Source organism: Rousettus aegyptiacus, unplaced genomic scaffold (assembly GCF_014176215.1).
Source record: "Rousettus aegyptiacus isolate mRouAeg1 unplaced genomic scaffold, mRouAeg1.p scaffold_m13_p_11, whole genome shotgun sequence".
NCBI classification, from domain to species: Eukaryota; Metazoa; Chordata; class Mammalia; order Chiroptera; family Pteropodidae; genus Rousettus; species Rousettus aegyptiacus.
Window position 1 is genome coordinate 49,255,545 of NW_023416286.1, and position 19,713 is coordinate 49,275,257.

General features: G+C 42.1%; 2 protein-coding genes across 8 annotated transcripts in view; one reads left to right on the forward strand and one right to left on the reverse strand.

Annotated features, from left to right (window-relative positions):
• Positions 1-3,492: 3,492 nt before the first annotated feature.
• On the reverse strand, positions 3,493-10,005 carry ING1 (inhibitor of growth family member 1). 5 transcript variants are annotated; one of them, XM_016145270.2, is made up of 2 exons: positions 9,960-10,005; positions 3,493-5,024 (listed from the first exon to the last, which is right to left on the reverse strand). In XM_016145270.2, the coding sequence occupies exons 1-2, from the start codon at positions 9,991-9,993 to the stop codon at positions 4,321-4,323; spliced, it is 738 nt and encodes a 245-aa protein (XP_016000756.1). In that variant the 5' UTR covers positions 9,994-10,005; the 3' UTR covers positions 3,493-4,320. The 5 variants fall into 5 exon arrangements, with proteins under 5 accessions (XP_016000756.1, XP_016000754.1, XP_036084699.1 ...); XM_016145268.2 differs by lacking the exon at positions 9,960-10,005 and adding an exon at positions 9,194-9,466; XM_036228806.1 differs by lacking the exon at positions 9,960-10,005 and adding an exon at positions 8,022-8,160.
• A 4,232-nt stretch (positions 10,006-14,237) lies between these two features.
• The window catches only part of CARS2 (cysteinyl-tRNA synthetase 2, mitochondrial), a 42,468-nt gene continuing 36,992 nt past the window's right edge, over positions 14,238-19,713 (forward strand). For all 3 annotated transcript variants that reach the window (XR_004953372.1, XM_036228802.1, XM_016145262.2), the window contains exons 1-3: positions 14,238-14,492; positions 14,809-14,859; positions 17,834-17,951. Coding sequence is in view for 2 of the 3 variants with exons in the window: in XM_036228802.1 (XP_036084695.1) it covers positions 14,287-14,492; positions 14,809-14,859; positions 17,834-17,951 (375 nt within the window). In the remaining variant the exon portion in view is untranslated. The remainder of the gene's footprint in view (positions 14,493-14,808; positions 14,860-17,833; positions 17,952-19,713) is intronic.

Consider the following 19,713-nt stretch of genomic DNA (forward strand, 5'->3'; position numbering starts at 1 on the left):
GTAAAACTAATGCCACAAGCTGCACTTTTCTCTAAATGGGAAATGGGTTAATATGGGCCAACAGTGCCAGATCCTGCCACTAGGTGGGTCTCCAGGTGCAGGATGGTGCTAAGAGCATACAGGTTTTACAGCCAAGTGTGGGATGGGTGGCCTTGTGTGAATCAGGTCCCAAGTCTACCTCTCGAAATCCCTAGAACTCACCTGGGTTTTAGTATTCTCATTGGGAACACCAATATCATGGAAGTGTTGTTTTAAAGATTTAATGTATACAAAGAACCTAGCACAATACTGCCACATGGCAAACAATTAATGGTGGCTGTTACTTCTACATATTAGTGATGCTGAATAACTTTATTTAAAACCGACTTGCTTAAACAAAAACATTTTCTTGTTTAATAGAAAAACTCCGGTTCAATGAAGCACTGAAGAGTACAAATTAAGATTTAACCTGTTACTGTTTGCATTGACTTCTTTTTAAGTAGAGATTTTAAATTGAGAAAACATCAACTCCATCTTTATGAGCAAAAACCAGGTAATACAAAGTTTTGAGGCAAGTAACCTAATGTTTTTAAGCCAGTTAAAGCTATGCGTTTGTTGTCATCCTTTTTTGGGGTGAGGGATATAGCACACTAACTGGTTTGTGAGGAAAAAAACTGAAGTTAAGCCATAATAAACTAGCAATTTCTCCAGATTAAACAAATCTAAAAGTCTACTTCCCAAACTCCCTAAACCCGCCTGAACCCCAAGATTAAAAATAAATGGATTACAAGCTAAAACAGAATGGGAGACAGCCGATGTCCACAAAATCTTGTTTTATACATGCCAGCGATGGAAAATAATCATAAATTACTTTAGCTAGAACAGTGGAGAAAAGCTAGATCACCTGCACAAGCAGTCTTTAAAAGTACATAGATAAAAAGTTAGTAATTTTGCCTAATGAAGTTTTAATATCTTAATACCTTTTACCTGGAACACTGAACATGATAAAAAAGGACATTTCAAGTAAATATCTATTCTTTCTAAAATAAATATATAGTAATAACAAAATGGCTTTTACTTCGGTAAGTTACTTCGACACTTCCAACTACCGATAGTCTCAAGTACTGCGACCAACACAATAAAATGTCCAAGTCACTGGAAGACATATCCATGTGGGTGGCCAGTGGATCCTGTCACTGCAGTATCCCTTCTCAGGACTCCAAGTACACCTTCCTCCATGCCCCCTGCCCCAGGAATGTCATGCTGTGGCTACTCAACACACATTAGTTAATTGAATGAACCAAGTTTCTTTAGTTTAGAACAAAGTATTATGTTTTAATGAAAACATTTTAGACCCTTTATCCGAACACACATTAGTTAATTGAATGAACCAAGTTTCTTTAGTTTAGAACAAAGTATTATGTTTTAATGAAAACATTTTAGACCCTTTATCCAAACTGTAATAACTTGGTTATTAAATATAATAACTGATGGTTGCCAGAGGCAGGAGGAGAGGGTGGACAAAATGGGTGAATGTCAAAAGGTACAAACTTCCACTTATAAGTCATGAAAATGTAATGTCCAGCATGGTGACCATAGTTAGTAATGCTGTATTGCATATTCGAAAGTTGCCGAGTATATCTTTAAAGTCCTCATCAGATTTAGAATTTCTTCTGTAACTATGTATGGTGATGAATTTTACCTAGACTTGTGATTTCACAATATATACATTGAATCGTTGTGTTGTAAACCTGAAACTAAGTTATGTCGATTATACTTCAAGTTAAAAAACTAATAAAAAATGAAGCAAGTTCTACATTAGCTTTCCACTAATCTATTTTCAAAAAGAATTCAGTCCCATTTTCAGCACTCCCAAGGTTACCTGGATTCTCCAATTCTATCTAATTATGATCTAAACCCTAAATCTTGATGTTCTAAGTACTTCTCTATGAATTTTTTAATGTCCAAGAATATTAATTTAAAAGACTGCCAAATTAGACAAAATCTGCCTCTCGATGTTCCACATTTTTGGAAAAAAAAAAAAATCTAGCAATTTGTCCTTATTGGAAACTCCATTAAAGGTAGGCAAAAAATATCCAGCATTTGATAAACAACATCCCCGTCTCTTATTTACTTAACCTCATTTATTTCTCAGAACCACCCTATACAAAACAAGTATTTTAAAAGTGAAAAACCATGGATAAGAATTAAGCAAATTTATTCAAGGTCAAACCCCTAAAAGGCAAGTGACCTATGTTTTGTTTCAAATACAGCAAGGTTTGGCCTCTGTGCTCACTTCTCTCCACTATAGCTGGGTACACCAAAACTGAATACAAAAAAACCCTGGTATTGGCAACTGTGTTCTATTCAATTCATTCCCATAACTTAATTTTCATTATTAGCTCTAATTTAGAAGTGAAAAACTAGCCAACAGAATTTTATATCAGTAAAGATTCTTTTAAAACTACTTTTGTTGCCACTGGATTATCATGTATTTTATTTAACTTTTCATACAGCAAACTTTTTATTATTTGATAAATACTATCAAATTTCAACTCAAGATTCTTAAATGTTTTAGAGTCTTGCTGAAAAGTAAATGCCTATTTGTATTGATATACAGAAAGTTCACATTTTAATGTATGACCAACTACAATTTGCATTCCTCTACCAAACAGTACCCCATAACCAGAAATTCAATGTAAAAGGGATTAATGTCTAGCACAAATAAAGCTTTTGATAATTGTTTATGAAGTAAACAATCAAAAGCAACTTATTGTTTTACTAATAAATGCCATATAGCTCCTTAGATGCTACAGTGGTTACTCAAGTCTTCCTTGAGGCAGCTTCAGAGAATGCAAAGCAAACTATGGAAAGAAACTAATTTTCTGCAACACATGGTTAAAGCGAACCATATATCACTTAGAAATGGAAATTCTGTTGGCCTTTTCAATATGTGGGCAGTTAAGAACATAGGTTATCAGGTTATCATGCAAGAAATTAGTCTAAATAAGAGATCAGAGAACTTCTGCGTAGGGCATAATAAATAATTCCAGCTTTGTGGGTCATATGGCCTCTTTCACAACAACTCAATTCTGCCATTGTACAAAAACAGCCATAGACAATGCATAAGTAAATGAGCATGGCTGTGTGCCAATAAAGCTTTATTTATGGACACTAAAATTTGAATTTCATATAATTTTCATGTGTCACAAAATAAGATTCTTCTTCTGACTTTTATTTTTAACCTTTTAACAATGTGAAGATGATTCTTGCTCGCAGGTCATACAAAAACAGGTGGTGGCTGGATCTAGCCTGTGGACAATAATTTTCCAACCCCTGGTTTAATTATATATTCTGCTTTGACATTTATTTGCTGGCAGTTAGGTAACTTCTACTTCATTAAGTGAGAACACTAATACAAAATTTGCTTAAGGCTTTGTCTAATGCTGGTGTACAATTTTGAAGACTAAAATTTAAAAATCAGTTATGTCAAAATCAAATATACTGCTAGAGTAACTGGCTAAGCTTCATTTATTTCTTGATGTCACATCTGTACAGCTCTCATGCACACAGCAGAAAACACACCTTGGTTTCACAATGGCACCTGGCTGCACTTCTGATTATAATACAGCAAGTCCAAGTTCACTTGGAAATGTACATTTGTATACTTTATGTAAATAGAGCTACATTAGAATGATAGCAAAAGCGTGATTTGGAGTTTCAAGACTAGACCACTTCTGTTTAATAAAAAATGTACCCAATCATTCAAAAATGGCCATTTAGGGGAACAGGACAGTATATAAAATGTCATGTAAAACTCGACCATTTGCCTTTTTAAAAAATAATCTTCAAACTTTAAACATTTTAATCAAATTGTTATATGGACACACATTAGAGCAAGAAAACAAATTTGCTATGGGCAAATATTTAGGAACTTGGATAATTTAAAAAAATTAGTTAATGTTTTAATAACATTACTTTCATTAAAATAAAACCATAGCTAAACAAAACCTTTTCCTTCCACATTTAATGTGTTAGGTTCCAAGTCAACTCCCCTAGTCAAAAAGAATAAAAATAAAAATCAGTCTGAGACTCACTTGAGTGTTTAATTCAAATCTATATTTGTAGTTTCTAAAATGTTGATCACAGACCACTTTGTTACACATGTGTACCAAATGAAAACAAAAGGCAAAAAGAACCACTGCCATCCCTACAAAAGGAATGGCTCCCTTTCTAACATTCTTTAAAAATATACATTGTACAGTCCTTGTGCCTCACCAAAGGTGGCGATGTAATAAATACACTGGCGTAGTTCTCCTCACTGTTCAGCGAGGTCCACCACTACCTGTTATAAGCCCTCTCCTTTTTGGATTTCTCCAAGGCTTTGTCCATGGTTTTCTCGTTCTCCCCTCGACATTTGGGACAGTACCACTTGCCCTTTGGTTTATGATTCAGTCCTACACAAGAGAAGTGGAACCACTCGATGGGGCATTCGTCATTGTCACAGCCGATCATTTCTCCATAGGAGACCTGATTACATAGACAGTACGTTGGCTCGTTTGGGTCAATGGGAAGGTCTGCAGGCGATGCTTCCCTCTCTGCTTTGGCCTTGGAGCGTTTCTTCTTCTTGGAGGCCTTTGCTTTCTTTTCCTTCGGTGTTCCTGAGGTGATGTCATCATGGTCGTGATTATTAGCTGCATTCTCCCGATTCTCGTTGTTGCGCTGTCGCCGGGACCTCTTGTTATTAGGCTTTTCTGCCTGTGTGATTGTCTCGTTTTTGGACTTATCTTGGCCGGCTTTGCCACTGTGGCCAGTGGTGTCATTAACCTCTTGATGTGCCTCAAAGAGTTCCACATGACTGTCCACCTGCCTGGTCCGGTTCTCCACCAGCTCCACCATTTGACTCACAATCTGGATCTTCTCATCCCCCAGTTCCTGACTCCGAATAAGGGCTCTTTGAATGCAGTGCAACACTCTCCTCTTCTGGGTGCCATCCGTCTCACGTTTAAACTTCTCATAATATTCATCCAGTTCCTTCAGGATTTCTGCAAAGGAAAAAACAAGCATTATGCCCATGCTATAAACACTAATGAGTCTTTTATTTAATTCTTTAGTCTATGAAAATGTAATTGTGAAGGACAAAAATGGTCAATGCAAGGGCTTCCTAGTACAAAAATATTATAACTTTTTCCAGTTGAAAAAAAGGCCTGGAACTAAATACAAATGCCAACACAGTTCTCATTTAGCAAAGTGCCACTCAAAGCTCCCCTAAGGGGCTCTTGCTGCATTCAGAAACATGAGTAATAAATGCTCCTGTGATGGGCAATTGAGGGGAAAAATCTGAATTTAGGTGAAGTGCTGGGGCCCAAACTTTATTTTCAATAAAATTAATGATTTTCATCCTAGCATGTTTTTCCTAGGATTACTGAAAACACAATGGTTTGTCACAATAATCCAGACAACCCAGCCTTGCTTAGAAACAAAGGTGGCATATTTTGTTTTTGCATCTATTGTTAAAAGAACATTTATATCTATAGAAGTCAACAGATTGTAAAACAGTATAAAATATAAATTAAAAACCTTCAATACTAAATTTAAACCTCCTTGGACAGGTTAGAAGACAGTATGTGATTTTAAATTGTAATTTACCAAATGTAATTAGGCAATTTTTCAAGAAATAAAAGCTGTTAAAATAATCTGATTGAAATAAGGCAAGTAAATATTCTTGCCAAAAGCCTAAATACAGCTAGAAATTCCCAGTAATTTTCCCCAAACAGTAACTATAAAATTAAACAATGTCAGACTTTTCTCCTGAAACCCTTTTGCAGTCTCTCAAAATAAGGCAATTCTACTCTCCAATTAGGAAGTGTGTGGTACGATGCAACGTATATATATATAAAACGTGGCCTTCATCCCTTCCAGACCTTATCTCCAAATAGTTATAAGGCATAAATCTAACTCCAGCATAAACATATAAACTTAGGCCAACAGTGAATCGAAATAAAAGCATTATTATTCAGGCTATCTCTTTATACTAAAGATAGCTCTGAAGATACTTCCGAGAGCAGTGGTCCCCAACCTTTTTGGCACCAGGGATCAGTGCTCCTATGAGAATCTAATGCCTGATGATCTGAGGTGGAGCTGAGGTGGTGATGCTAGTGCTGGGGAGCGGCTGCAAATACAGATGAAGCTTGCCCACCACTCACCTCCTGCTATGTGGCCCAGTTCCTAACAGGCCACAGACCAGTACTGGGGTTAGGGACCCCTGTCCTAGAGGAACAATGTAGACTGTCTTCCACCAGAAAGGAGGAATGCCATACTTTCATAATCTCTTAGAGTAATTAATTCTAAACACAAATAGCTGTGCTCAACTCAAGTTTTATTTCATAGATGTTAAAATAAGGTTCTGACATTTATTTGTTAAACGAATTACATGTTACAAAACTATCACTTGGTTTAATAAGTAATCAAATTTCTAAAGACAATTTTAGCATTTTACAGAAAAGAGATCCATTCTATCACATGGCTAACTTAAAATTTAATAAGCATGGCTTCTTCTATATCACAAACAAGCTTATATCCATGTGAAGTCTCACTTGTGGTAAAGAAACGAACATCTCATCACAAAATTACCCAGAATTCTGTTACCTTCACAATGGCACATATTTCTTAAATGCCCCAAACAAAATACTCTATCAACAGTGCCACTTGAGTACAGACATCTATAAACAGGAACAACACTAGCACTAACTAGGGAGGCATTTTGCCAGGATACCCGCTTCTTCTGCTTCATCAGCTCAAACTGCTGCTGATTCTTTCTTCTAAAACATTACTGTAGGAAAGCAGTACCATGGAAAAAAATATATAAGGATTAGATGAGATTGCTGTAAAATTTAATCTGATCTCATTAGAAATATATCTTTTTACATAAGAGTTACACTTAAGTTCTTTATGAAGCCAACTTTCATAGTGCATAAGTATTTAAAAAACGATTCTTGAAAAATAACTCAAAAATAATTTTGAATTCAATAATTCAAAAATAACCTCAAATATCACTTAAAATTAATTGTAAACTAATTATAACCCATTCTTGTGAATTAATCTCCAATTAATGCATACTAAGCAAAAGACTATTAATCAAGTTTGACAAGTTCTTTAAAAATAAAAGCTTAATGTTTTAGAAGTATGCTTCATATCTCAACATTTACAGTAAGTCCAAAGAAATTATGACTACTATGACAGTTGTTCAGACTTCAGCTCATTCAACGGCACTAGGTTCAGCAAATGCCGGGGTTGGGGTTGAGATTGAGTTTCTCTGCAGGAGCCAAATAAGCACCGTTCTGAAGAGCAAAACAGGCTTCTTCACAGTAATGCAAGAAGATAGCAACTTTAAAGGGTATAAGCATTTTTGACATGTTGAAATTTCCAAAAAGTGCTAATGAAGAGTGCCGGTGACAACGAATTCCACAAAAACAGAAACCTTTAAATTTAAATGCCCCCCCCCCCCACTTTTAACTTTATACTATCCGAGCCATTTTGGGGCACTGACCACCAAAAGCCGCCGGCCTCGGGTCACTCACGCTTCTCCTGCTCCTTGTGGCTGCTGGCCTGCCAGTTGATCCCTGAAGCTACGACAGGAGGCCTGAGCAGCACTCTCGGTAGTGCCGGCACTATTGCTCGCCAGCCTCGACCAAGGACCCTGGGGACCGCCATTGCTCCACGGCCGGAAGTGGCTGATCTCGGATCCTTGAGGACCGGGGGGCTGGACACGGTCCAGCCATCGGCTAATGGGGGAGGTAGCTAACAGTAGACACGCCTCGCCCCGGGATCCGCCGCCTATGGGGGTCGCTGGGCTGGAGGGTGGAGGCCAGACGGGCCGCCAATCAAACAACAGGGCGAGAGAACACAGCCCATCCAGCGGCTAAAATAGCCAATCCAAGGCCGAAAACCAGCGACCAGAAGACATTCAAATCAACTCGACCTCCTCCCTCCTCTCCGCCCCTCTACGAAAGAGAAAAAAAGAAGGCCGCGGAAACAGAGACTCGTGTCAGTCACTGCATAAGGCCCTCCCTCATCCGGCCCAGCAACCAATAGGTCCGCAGCGGACTGATAAGGACATTCCATGGGGACGCCATAGCCAATCATAAAGAGGCTGAAGCGGGACATTCGCAATATGCTAATGAGTCTCCTATAAATGTCGCTGCGAAAGCGAGTCCCGGGTAGAGCGCGCAGGGGCGCCTTCGCTGGTGCTGTCTTTTTGTGCGTTTCGTGGCGAGCGGTGGCTTTGCGCCTACCCCCTCCCTCTTCCGTTTCCCTGCTGCGCAGCCCTGTAAACATTAGTAAACTCCGAGTGACGACCTACGTTCCCGACAGAGCCCCCAATACAGTGCCTGACCTGGCAGTAAAGTTTCCTAACAGCCAACAATTCCCAGCGGACACGAGCCCTCCGCTTCTCTCAGGCACTCTAGGCACCAGCGGCTGTAGAGAACAACCCACAGGTTCTCTCCCCGGCCATGTTACTCTGCAAGCCCATAGTCTTTGCACGCGCCCCCCAAGCACAGCACAGATGGGCGACTTCCCCGCCTCATCCTTCCCTCTCTTTTCCCTTTTCCCATCGTACGCACAGAATAAAGCCCTGGCCCTCCTCAAACTACACCCGGCCGCATCGCCCCCTACTCAGTGTCCAGCGCTGCGGGATGACCCGGGAGCTGGGCGGCGGCGACTGGGGCTACACCGCGCGTAGTACCGACCCTGGACTTTATATAACACTCAGATTCGGGACTGGGTGGGGGTGGCTCCGGGGATGGCGAGCAGGGCCAGGGGACCTCTCGCCCGCAGCACCCACCCAGCAGCCCTGACCGCAGCCGGGTCCCTGCTACCCCAAACCTTAGCGACCGCAGTACATCCCTCCGGCGCCTTAGCCTGCGCCCCCTCCCCCGCAGCACCCCGCCTCGTCACTTCACTACAAAGAGCGCTTTGCTCGCGCAGCCTGGCATTGAGACCTCTCGTTTCTCCTTCCTCCTCCGTGTCCGGGCTTCGCGCACAAGGACCTTGGCGAACCAAAGACGCTCCAGACCTTTTGTTCGTGCTGGGCCAGGGCCACCGCCGCGGGCCCATGGCTCACCAGCCGGGGAACAGGACGGCCCGCGGCCCCGCGGCGCGCTGCGACCCGCGGGGATGAAGCGGCCGCCCCCGCCCATCCATCCCGCCGTACCTTGGTATTTCGCGTCGATCTCCCGCATTAGCGAGACGTTTCTCTGCAGGTCGAAAGGCAGAGACTCAATGGAGTCCAGGTAGTCCTCCACATAGTTCACCAGGTGGATCTGCTCCCCGTTGGCAGGGCTCAACATGGTTCACCGAGGTCCCCGGCGACTCGGCGCGGCTTTCCGCTTCCTCCAGCCCCCGCCCCCTCGGAGCCCAGCGCTGCAAAATGCAAAGCTCCCGCCCGCCGGCGCCCCCCCCTCCGGCCGGCCCCGCGCCGCTACATCTGCGAGCCGCGCCGCCTGGGCCCGGGGACCCGGCGCGGGCGGGCCGGGCCAGCGCTCGGCGGCCTCGGGCGCGGGGCGGGCGTGCGGGCGCGCACCCCGGCGCAGGAGCCGGGGCCGGGCAGAGCGAGCGCGGGAAGGGGCGCGCGCCGCCCGCCGCGCCGCACTTGTCCAACGTGGAAAACCTAAATACCAGTTTCAAACACTTGGGAAACATTCGGCCCCCTGCACAGCGCATGCGCCCCGCCCCCCTGCCCCCTCCCTGCGGGCCCCGCCCCCGCCGCATTCACGCCCCTCACCGGCCTGGCCGCGCGGGGGTGTGGCTTTGTCTGTCACTTTTGCCAGGGCGGGGGTCGTGGGGGTAGGGGGCAGTAGGCGAGGCGCAAACTTTACTAGGAGTTCCGCATTTGGAGCCAGAACTGTCTGGCGGTTCTGCACACCCGCCGGAAGATGCAGAGTGGCAGCCAGACCCACCCAAACCCAGCCAAAACGGACCCTGCTTTGGGAACAGCCGCCTCGAGATCATCATACACTCCGGCCAACAAGCCCGTGCCCGACTCAGCCCCAGTCTCCCGTACCCGCCGCGCACTGGGGTTATAAGTAGGTCCTGGAACAGACTGGCAACCTTGAAAGCTAATCCACTGCCGCCTTCATCTCAGTAGCCCAATCAAGATTTAGAGAAGGCGGGACGAGGTCGGATAACGCCTCCAGGGTTCTTACTACTGTACAGTACTAGAAACCCGCGTCCTGCGGAGGGGTGGAAGGAGAGGGCGGGCCAAGCAAGGCGGAAGTGATGGCGCATGCGTATTAGTATGGGGCCGCCGCCAGCCCGCGCGGGAGACCTGCCCTTCCACAGCCGGACCACCACTCCCAGCAGCCTCGGCGGCTCGCGCGCTTGCGCGGTTGTCACAGCCCTCCCTTTGTGTCGGTGGCCGAAACCCAGCGGCGAGCGGCTTGAAGACAAAGGGGCCCAAGAGGGGAGTTGCTTCCGGGCCAGAGCCCCACAGAGGGCGGGCAACCCTGACCCCTTCCCGCTTGTGCCCTGGAATCTGCTTTCGAAGTCCGCTTCCTCACTTCCGAAGACTACCAAAAGCAGGGTCGCTGGAGTCCTAGGGTCTCTCTGTGCCGTCTTGGCCCCTCCCCACCGGCTCCTCTCCCCGCCCCAAACTCCCGGTTTTGGGGCTTCCTGAAAAGCTGCGGCACAGAGGATCCTGTTGCCTAGACGACGGGCCCGCGCGCAGACCGGCCTCTTCCGTCAGAGACCCCTCCCCATGGGCGTGACCAATCTCTACCTTTGTCCGCGGGACTCCGGCCTGTGATTTTGCGCACGATTCCTAGAGGCGTTCTGCGGGGATCGCCTTTGCATCCTGTCCCCTGTTCTCTGTCTGCTGTCTGCGTCGTCTTTTCTTTCCTAAGGTGGACGGGTTGTCTTCTTGTCTCTAGCCTTGTAAATTAGCTTGACCCCTCCAGCCTCGTGATGTCTCTACCAACTCTCTGCCAGGGCAGTACTTAGCTTTTTCTCCTCTCCTATTCAGACGGTCAGCCTTATCTCCGGTACGGCACTGTTGCCATACAGGGCACACCATCAGACATAAAGCAATTACATTACAGTTTAAACGGGCAGAGGTTCCGGTATTGAAATTCAAGATGTTCGACCATACAATGTTGTGACAATCGAGACCATTGGGAATTTGAAAAATTACTACATGTAATCCAGTAATATTTCGGACCAACCCAATGTTTATAAAATAGGTTATTATTTGCAGTGTTGCTCTTCAAAGCGATCTGTTGGATATCTTGTGATATGGATATTATTAGTACAACAAACGAGACTAAATTGAGCTGTTTTGTCTTTCGAAATGGATTCTTCACAATGGAATGTAAGTTACACGGTGATAAACGACGAATAATATTTACGCTTTGAAGTAAAACTGAGCCTCGCTCTTACACTTCTTTATCCAATTCCACATCAAGAGGACGTTCACTTTGATATTTGGGAAAATGGTTGTTATTTTACTTATAGATTCACACGTCTTCTAGTCTTGGCCCAGTTAAACGCAAATCATAAGATTTTATTTCATGCAACAAAATTTATTGGCTACTGGTATACACAAAAGAGGATTATGTGGATACGGAGATGTTACATGGCATAGAGAGTACGAAGTCGATTAAGAAAAGTAATACATTTTCCTCTAAGAGCATATAGGTATTTTTAAAGTACAGTAACAAGAAAGGAGTTCTTTTAATGCTCGCATTCATTGGCTCTAGAGTGAGTAGTGTTTATCTGAACTTAAGAATTAAGGTTAGAAATCATTTATCCCTTCCAATGATAATCAAACCGAAGTTTGACCTAGGTTATCTTTTTCAAAAATCGCGGTACTATCTGAATGATTCCTCACGTTTTAATGGACTTTTACAGACACTAAAACACAAAGACATCTTATTCATTCAACGAGAAATATATAATAAGTGCCTACCAAGTGCTAGTTACTGTTCTATGCCCTGGGGGATACAGTAGTGAATAATGAGCTTACATTCTATAAGACGTTTTAATTTACACCTTAGACTAATTAGTCAGACAATATTTTATTGATTAGCTTTACACAGTTCTTAAAATATATACCAATGACTTCATGGTTTTCTGAACAAAGTTTGAAGACCAATAGTTAAAACAACTGTAATTTTGAAGATAATATTGAAGAATCTTGGTTGTTTCACTTTTGCTTTTAGGAATGTGTTGTAAAAATAGATATAAATCTTTTTCTAAAATTATATTTCCATTTTAACTGAAAATACTCAAATCTACAGGACTAAAAAAGAGATAATGTACAATTCTTTATGTTTTGAGGTACTTAAAAAATAAACATTCATTTCAAACTTGACATGTCCTTAACAATATGCTACCTTTCTCTTCTATTTTGGAATTACATGATTTTGCATTGAGAGATAATATAATACTGAGAACTACATTTTTTGATATTGTCATTAAGGGCTAAGAAATGATTTTCACAAAACTTTGGATCATTTTAATATACTTCTTTGTTCTGACCTAGATTAGAAAGGGGTCACTTCAAATTATCAGATTCTCTTTTTTTGGTATATACTAGTAAACCTTCCTAGTCAACTTACTTTAATATTCAACCTGTGAAAGGAATCATATTTTTAACCATTAAATAATGGGTTATGTTTATCATTTTTGATTATTCTCAAGGTTTAAGGTAGAATGCTGCCAGTCAAGGGCTTGAACACATTACATGACCAGTTTTCTGAAGACAGAAGATACCGTTGTCAATTTAAAAATTATAATTTTCTATGGCCAATTCAAATGTTGCAGCTATCCAAATTCAGTGCAGGATTTGGTCTTCGATGTTACTAAATTTGTTTTCAAACTAGTTTTTTCCTTGAATTGTGTGTTCTTACAGATTGCAGTCAAGCCTTTTGTTCATTTTCTTATTTTACTGACCCATCTAATGACACATCTACTAACTGGATCAGAGCTTCCCCTATTAGATATTTTACATACCCACATTTCCTCCCACCTGCACAACACCTGGATATCATAGGAGATTAATTCAGCAGACCTTTTCTGAATTTAGTGCTAGGTACAGTAAGAAAGATTCAAAAGAACTTACAATATAAAATACTAAGGGAGAGAAATATGCATATTGTAGTAGAAACGAGTTAATTACAAAATAACATCAAGATAAGTGTTGGCAATACTCTAGTAGTACTTCGAATAGTCAAGGAGTACTGTTTAGCATTATTAATGTAGAGGTCTCCTAATTTTCAACAACAGGTTCTAACATTTTAGTGTTATGCATTTAGGACATAGTTTACATTTAGACTAGTTTAGCCTGAATCAGAATTGCAGAGTTGGACTCCAGGGATCTCAAAAAAATTTTAAGTGCTCTGGGAACATACCGGTTTATCTCTACTTAAGCATTTGCTTTTCAATAGAACTACCAAAACAAACCAAAAATAGCAATTGAGGAATTTCTCCTCTTTTGAGGACTGCAAAAGTAAAGATTTTCAAAAAAAGTTTTGCAAGATATCAATAGAAGCACGTTTGTCGGAGATAATTTGAAAGTAACTTCAAGTGATTCCGCCTTTAAAAAGTTCTACTGAAACAGCAATTTAGAATGTTTTTATTCTTAGACAAAATGATATAACTTTTAACCTTAAAATGATTTCCAAGAAGACATTTTTTACTACGTGTACTTGATGAATGGGTGCTTTTCTAGCTTTGGTCTTTCATCCGGAGATTGAGAAGTGTGTGCAAACATGCTCTGGGAACACGTCTGTTGTAAAAGTGCTTTGCGAGCAGGCGAGTAGCTGGAGGCAAGCGCCCGCACCGAGAATGCCAGCTCACAAAAACCTCCTGCGCCTTGGGCGAAGGTGGCACCGGCCGGGATTCATCAGTACCGGAGCAACCTGCGCTGATGAGAGGTGCCCCTTCGCCAGGAGGGACCAAGCGCCTGTTCCCGCCTCCTGGGGCTCCAACAATATTCCGCGCTGGCCCCCCTCCCCCCACCCAGAGCCGGCCCTCTTACCCAGCCCCCGCAGCCTGGCCTGAGGGAGGCCCGGCAGCGGTTTCCCTACCGTTGTTTCCGGGGTGGGCGGAGCCGGAGCTGGGCGGGAGCTGGGCGGGCCTTTTGCTAGGGTGGGTCCTCTTTCCGGACCAGGGCAGTGCAGGTCGAATTCAGAGGTGGGCGGGGCGGGGCTTCCCGGGATAGGCGGAGCCTGCTGAGGCCTTTAGAAGCGAGCGTGGTGAGCTTCCCAGGATCCGCGAGTCTCCTAGTTCCGCGGGGCACGCGGGCAGGTCATGCTGCGCACGCTCCGTTCTCGTCTGGTCGCCCCGCTGTTTCCCACCTCGCTAGGCCTTGGGCCCTGCCTGGGTCGGGCGGTGTCGGGGGCGCGCGGGCAGGGCTGGCTGCAACCTGCAGGACACGATACGGGCGTCAAGGTGTACAACAGCCTCACGCAGAGGAAGGACCCCTTAATCGTGGGCAGCGCCGACGCTGCCTCCTGGTAGCTTCCTGGGAATTGGGGGTGGGGCGGGGTGTTGTGAGAGGTAGGGGGAAGTTCTGTGGACTGAGCGTGTTTGGGGGCGGGAGCTCAGGTGGAAATCATTTAGTAAGTAATAAAATACACAGAAGGCACCATTGAAGACACTGGTATAGTCCCAGTGAATAGACAGGGTTTGGATATGAATTTAGCGATTCAAATCCCCAAGAATAGTTACTTAAAAAAAAAAAGGTATGGTTTTATGATAATCATAGCTGAGAAAAGTGGTGTCCTTTCTTGCATATTGATTTCATGTGATGGATTTTAACTTTGTTCCTAGGTATAGCTGTGGACCGACTGTCTATGATCATGCACACCTTGGCCATGCTTGGTGAGTATCCCGAAATTGAATTTTCAGTCATTTATTTTATAAAGCAAAAGCTGTTTGCAGGTTTTGTCCATCTCAAGTGGCTACTTAAGAATACTGAATAATTACTATATTCCAAGTATCGTGGTAAGCACACACATTGCAGTCTCATTTGGTTCTAACAGTTCTAAGCACTTATACCCATTTCACAGGTGAGGCAATGAGAATAGCAAAAATGACCCGTTTTGGAATTTTATGTTTCTGGATGGGTTTGGTGAGATAAGGCCTTTCCAAGGGCCCTGCAGTCAGCTGGGCAGGAATTATTTCTGGCTGCTAACCATTTTTTTACTTCCCAACTTTGGACAAGTCACTTTATTATTTTGAGTCCTGGTTTCTTCATCTTTGACACGGGGATGATAATAGTATCCCTCTTTTTGAACTTAAGAATTTTATGAGACAACGCCCGTATAGCGCTGCTTAACACAATACTTAAACATGTGATGAGCGCTCAACAGTTATTGAGGATAAGTAATGTATATAGGCCTTTAAACTTGTTCAGATTGAGACTAAAAGTAAAAAGTTACCTTTAATACACATTTAAAAAAATTGTATATCACACAGTAAGATCTGACCTTTTTTGTGTTATAACACTAAAAGATCTAGAAATCACTTTTTTTCCTTCACTTTGGGTTAACATACTTTTAATTACAAAAAGCATATTTTGATCTCTGTATTGAAGTATAAAATATGTTAGGGAAATATTAAAAACAGTAAGTAATCTCCCAACCTGAAAAACCTCTCTATGAAGGTGGAAGAGAAAGAAAACCATTTTTATTATTGAATAAGTGTTTAACCATAATGGGATTCACATTACAGGCAACCTGCTATAAAAGGATTGCAAAAACAAAGAAATTGCACTCCTCTATAGAGCCAAGTGGATACAACTCACTATATTAGGCAGCGTTTGCAATGTGGAGTCAGGTGACAAGTTAGGCCCTTCTTCCATTGGGTGATAGAGCATTATTTTCCTTGATGACTTTATTTCAAATAGATAGCTCCCAGGTTCTTGAAGTTTTTCTGAGTCGAGATTGACAGAGGCCTATTTAGCCTTTAGAAAGACTGACAGACATTTTGAAAGGACTGAGGAAGAAGTTGTGAAGGGGGACATCGGGGAGAGTCTCTTCTCTTTCAACTAGAGAATCAAGCCTCTAAGTTTTAATTTGTATTTGCCCTTACAAATACAGAAAAGAGTACAGATCTTAAGTGTACATCTGAATGAATGTTCATGGCTCTTCAGTGGAGAAACAGGATTGTACCACACCCCAGACGCCGCCTGTTTCCCACTTCATCACTCCCTTTGCCCACCTCCCACTCAAGGATAACCACTGTGGAAGCCTTGATGGTCAGAACTCATTCCTCAAGAAGAGCCGTTCAATTTAGAATGCTCCCGAGAGGTAGAATGCCACTAAGTACTACAAGATTTCTAAGTTGGGAGGTCTTGGGGGCAGGGATGGTCAGGCATGGCTCCACTGCTCTTAAGGTAAAGTTCAAAATCTTAAGGACATCTCCGTGGTTCTGCAAGTCTGTCCTATTTACTCTCCAAGTTCATGTCTCCCCACTTTCCTCCCTGGGTAGCTACACCATCCCCTATTTAAAAAAAAAAAAATGGTTAACAGGCACAGATAGCACTCGCTATGTGCCAGGCACTATTCTAAATGCTTGACAAACACCGGCCAATGTAATTCTAACAGCAAATTGCAATGTTGTTATCTCCAAATTACAAATGGGAATACTGTGGTGCAGAGAGATGCAGAGGGCTAACAAACCAGTCCCAGGTCCCACAGCTGAGAATTGATGAACCAGGCAGATGGGCTGAGTTCTCTGACCCTCTACCTTGCAGTCTCACGTGGTTCTCGTGAGTGGCCCCTGGGGGAGCAGCCCACCTGCAGTAATTGGAGCTCTTGCAGCCCTTGAGCTCTCTGGTCTAAGCATGTGACTTCACTTTTATTCTCACTTTAAGTTCCTATTAACTCTTCTTTCTCTCAAATCTCATGACTTGTAGAGTCTTGAATCAAGATGAAAGGAAGGCATAGTAATGATAATGGTGATAATAGCTCCTACTTGTTGGAATTCCTGCGTGCAGGCACTAAGATTATTTACAACAACCCCTTGAGGTAGTAGAATTTTGCCTAATTTATAAACAAGTAGCCCGAGGCTTCAAACAGCTAAATATTTTGGCAAGAAGTTTCAGAGAGAGTTTTGTCATCGGAATGGACAAACTTGGCCTCAGCTGTGTTTGGGGTGAGTGAGTGAGTACATGGCTAGTTTTCGAAGGACATGATTTTATGAACTCAGATTAAGAGAGTCTGTATGGATGACAGAGATGAACATGAGATTAATTGACCTTAAATTCTTACGTTGCTTTTATGGAAAATTAGATTCTTGAGATTTTGAATGGATCTTAATAGATTTTAAAACCTTTTGGTTTTACAAGTCTGAATTACCTCATTGTATTCTGTCAAGGAGTTGGTGTTTAAATATGCCACAGTCATGTGCACCTTTCTTAGAAGTAGTTTTACACAGCTTTAATAGGATTGTATATATCTTGATTTATAATTATTATTTGCTTCTCTTTTGTCATAGTAAAGCATTAGTTATTCTAGAACATGAACAAAAATGGTAAAAGCTCTCAGTATTTTAACTAGTGAGATTATACAAATATATTTTTATACAGCTAAATAGATGTAAACATAAACAACAGCTCTAAAATCAAAAATGTTAACATTGTATCCTGAAACTGAGGCAGTACCTTTATCGATTTCTTTTGAGGACCAGTCAGTAAAAAGCTCTTCCTTTCTTTAGCTGCACTTGAACTATCAATTATATCACACACTTGAAGGTAGGCAGTAGCATGTTAAATAATATAATGCACTATTTTTAAAGATTATAATGATGACTTTCTATATTACAGACGACCTACCATTTTTTTTTCTTTCAGCTCATATGTTAGATTTGATATAATTCGAAGGATCCTAACCAGAGTTTTTGGATGCAACATCATCATGGTGATGGGAATTACAGATGTGGATGATAAGATAATTAAAAAGGCCAATGAGGTGAGTGTTGAAATTATGTTGATAACTTGATCAATTAGTGTTCTGACCCTGATGTGATAGTTTTTCTTATTTGTTTTTCACATGTACTTTTCCCTATAGTCTATGCATGGGCCAATGAGTGTACTCTGACAGGTTACCAGAGGGATTGCTTTGTCCTGGTAAAGGAAGTTCAGGTCTAATTTGAATTACCTCATTCTGTGGTGGCCTCATGACTTGAATCCATTATCCTATCCCTGGCCCTTTACCCTCCAAGGTAAATAATACCTACTCCCTCTTTATAGATGGAAGTCACAAAGCCACTTTTGGGCTAGGGAAATTTATATGGTTAAATTTTCTCATCTGTTACGTGAACAGGGCACTTCTTTCTCACGTGACATTTAAAGGAAAATTTGGAGAAATTCTAATGAGGGACTAAATTAGTTTTATAAGTAGTTATAGTTCAAAGTTTCACCTCTGCTTTTTATAAGTAGCAACTTTAACCATTATTTCTAAAGACCTATAAATAATTGTTAAATTATCTAGTTTACAGGAAAACCAATGTTGAGTGCTTTATATTCCTGTAATTTTACGAAATGTGTGTACATGTACACAGTATTTTTTTAGAAAACCAGTTTATACTTTGTATTGCTTTATAGTCTGTTTTCTACTTACTGTATTTTGAGGGGTTTTTTTCCTTCATGTTTTTAAATATTCTTGAACATTTTTAAAAAGCCTTATAGCATTCTATCACATGGACATAATTTACCATCTTTGTATTTGGACTCTTAGGTTATTTGCATATTCTATTTCTTTCAGATTTACTTCATAGAAACCACATCTTCGTATTTTCTGCTGATTTGTCTTTTTAATAACTAGATAGCATTCTACTGTGGGTGTATTCAGCAGTTCCCTTAGGTCCCCCTGTCATTAACTATTTGTGTTGTTTCTAGCTGTTGAAAATGGTGCTACTATGAAGATCTTTTTTGTTTCCTTAAATATTTTTCCCAAAGTGAAACTGCTAGATTAAAGGGTGAGCAGTGTTTTTGATGTTTTATCACTCTCCTTAGAGTCAGATCATTTCAGGGAGAGGGTTACTGGCAGTGCTAAAGATCAGTTCTAACTTTAGACTTATTTCTTCATGTCCTCATCACAGTGAGGTTTTCCATTTCTGTTGTGTTCAGGTAGTTTATTCATTGTATTGTGTTCCCTTGAGTAGACTTGATTTCTGTTTCCAGAACTGTCCCTGAGCATGCATCAAACTATCTGGGGTCAGGCCTGTGCCCGGCTTCATGTGAACAGAGGTGAGGAAGTGGGTTCCTTTTTTGGCTTGTGTCCAGGAGGCAGACGGACCCACAAACAGATGCTCTGTGTGAGTTTATAAGCCCAGATAGAGAGACGCAGTGAATATCACTCAGCCTTCCTGGAATTCAGAAATGACTTACTGGAGAAAGTTAGCCCACATAGGATCTTAAGCATTAGGTAGGAATGACACATGAAGAGCAAGAGCGGTAAGGACATTTTGGGTGGAGGGATGGGCGTGAAGGGAGGCAGAGAAGGCGTATTGAAGGAGTGTGTTCTGTCTGGGAACCAGTCAGTCCAGGGTCTGTGGAATATCTGGGAAGTCGTCAGGTGATGCTAGAGAGGTAGTAGGACATCGTGGGCCAGGATGGTGTAATGAGGACTTGGAAATTGTTCTGTAGGCTCTTGGGACCTAGCACAGAATCAGCTTGGTCCAGTGGAAGGGGTGCACTCTGGGTGTGAGAAGGACAGGACTAGAGACAGG

Coding starts and splice junctions, on each gene's coding strand:
- ING1 (XM_036228805.1), bottom strand. CDS start 6,772: ATGAAGCAGAAGAAGCGGGTATCCTGGCAAAATGCCTCCCTAGTTAGT. Junction 5,025..6,627: donor AAATATGTGCCATTGTGAAG/GTAACAGAATTC, acceptor TTTCCTTTGCAG/AAATCCTGAAGGAACTGGAT.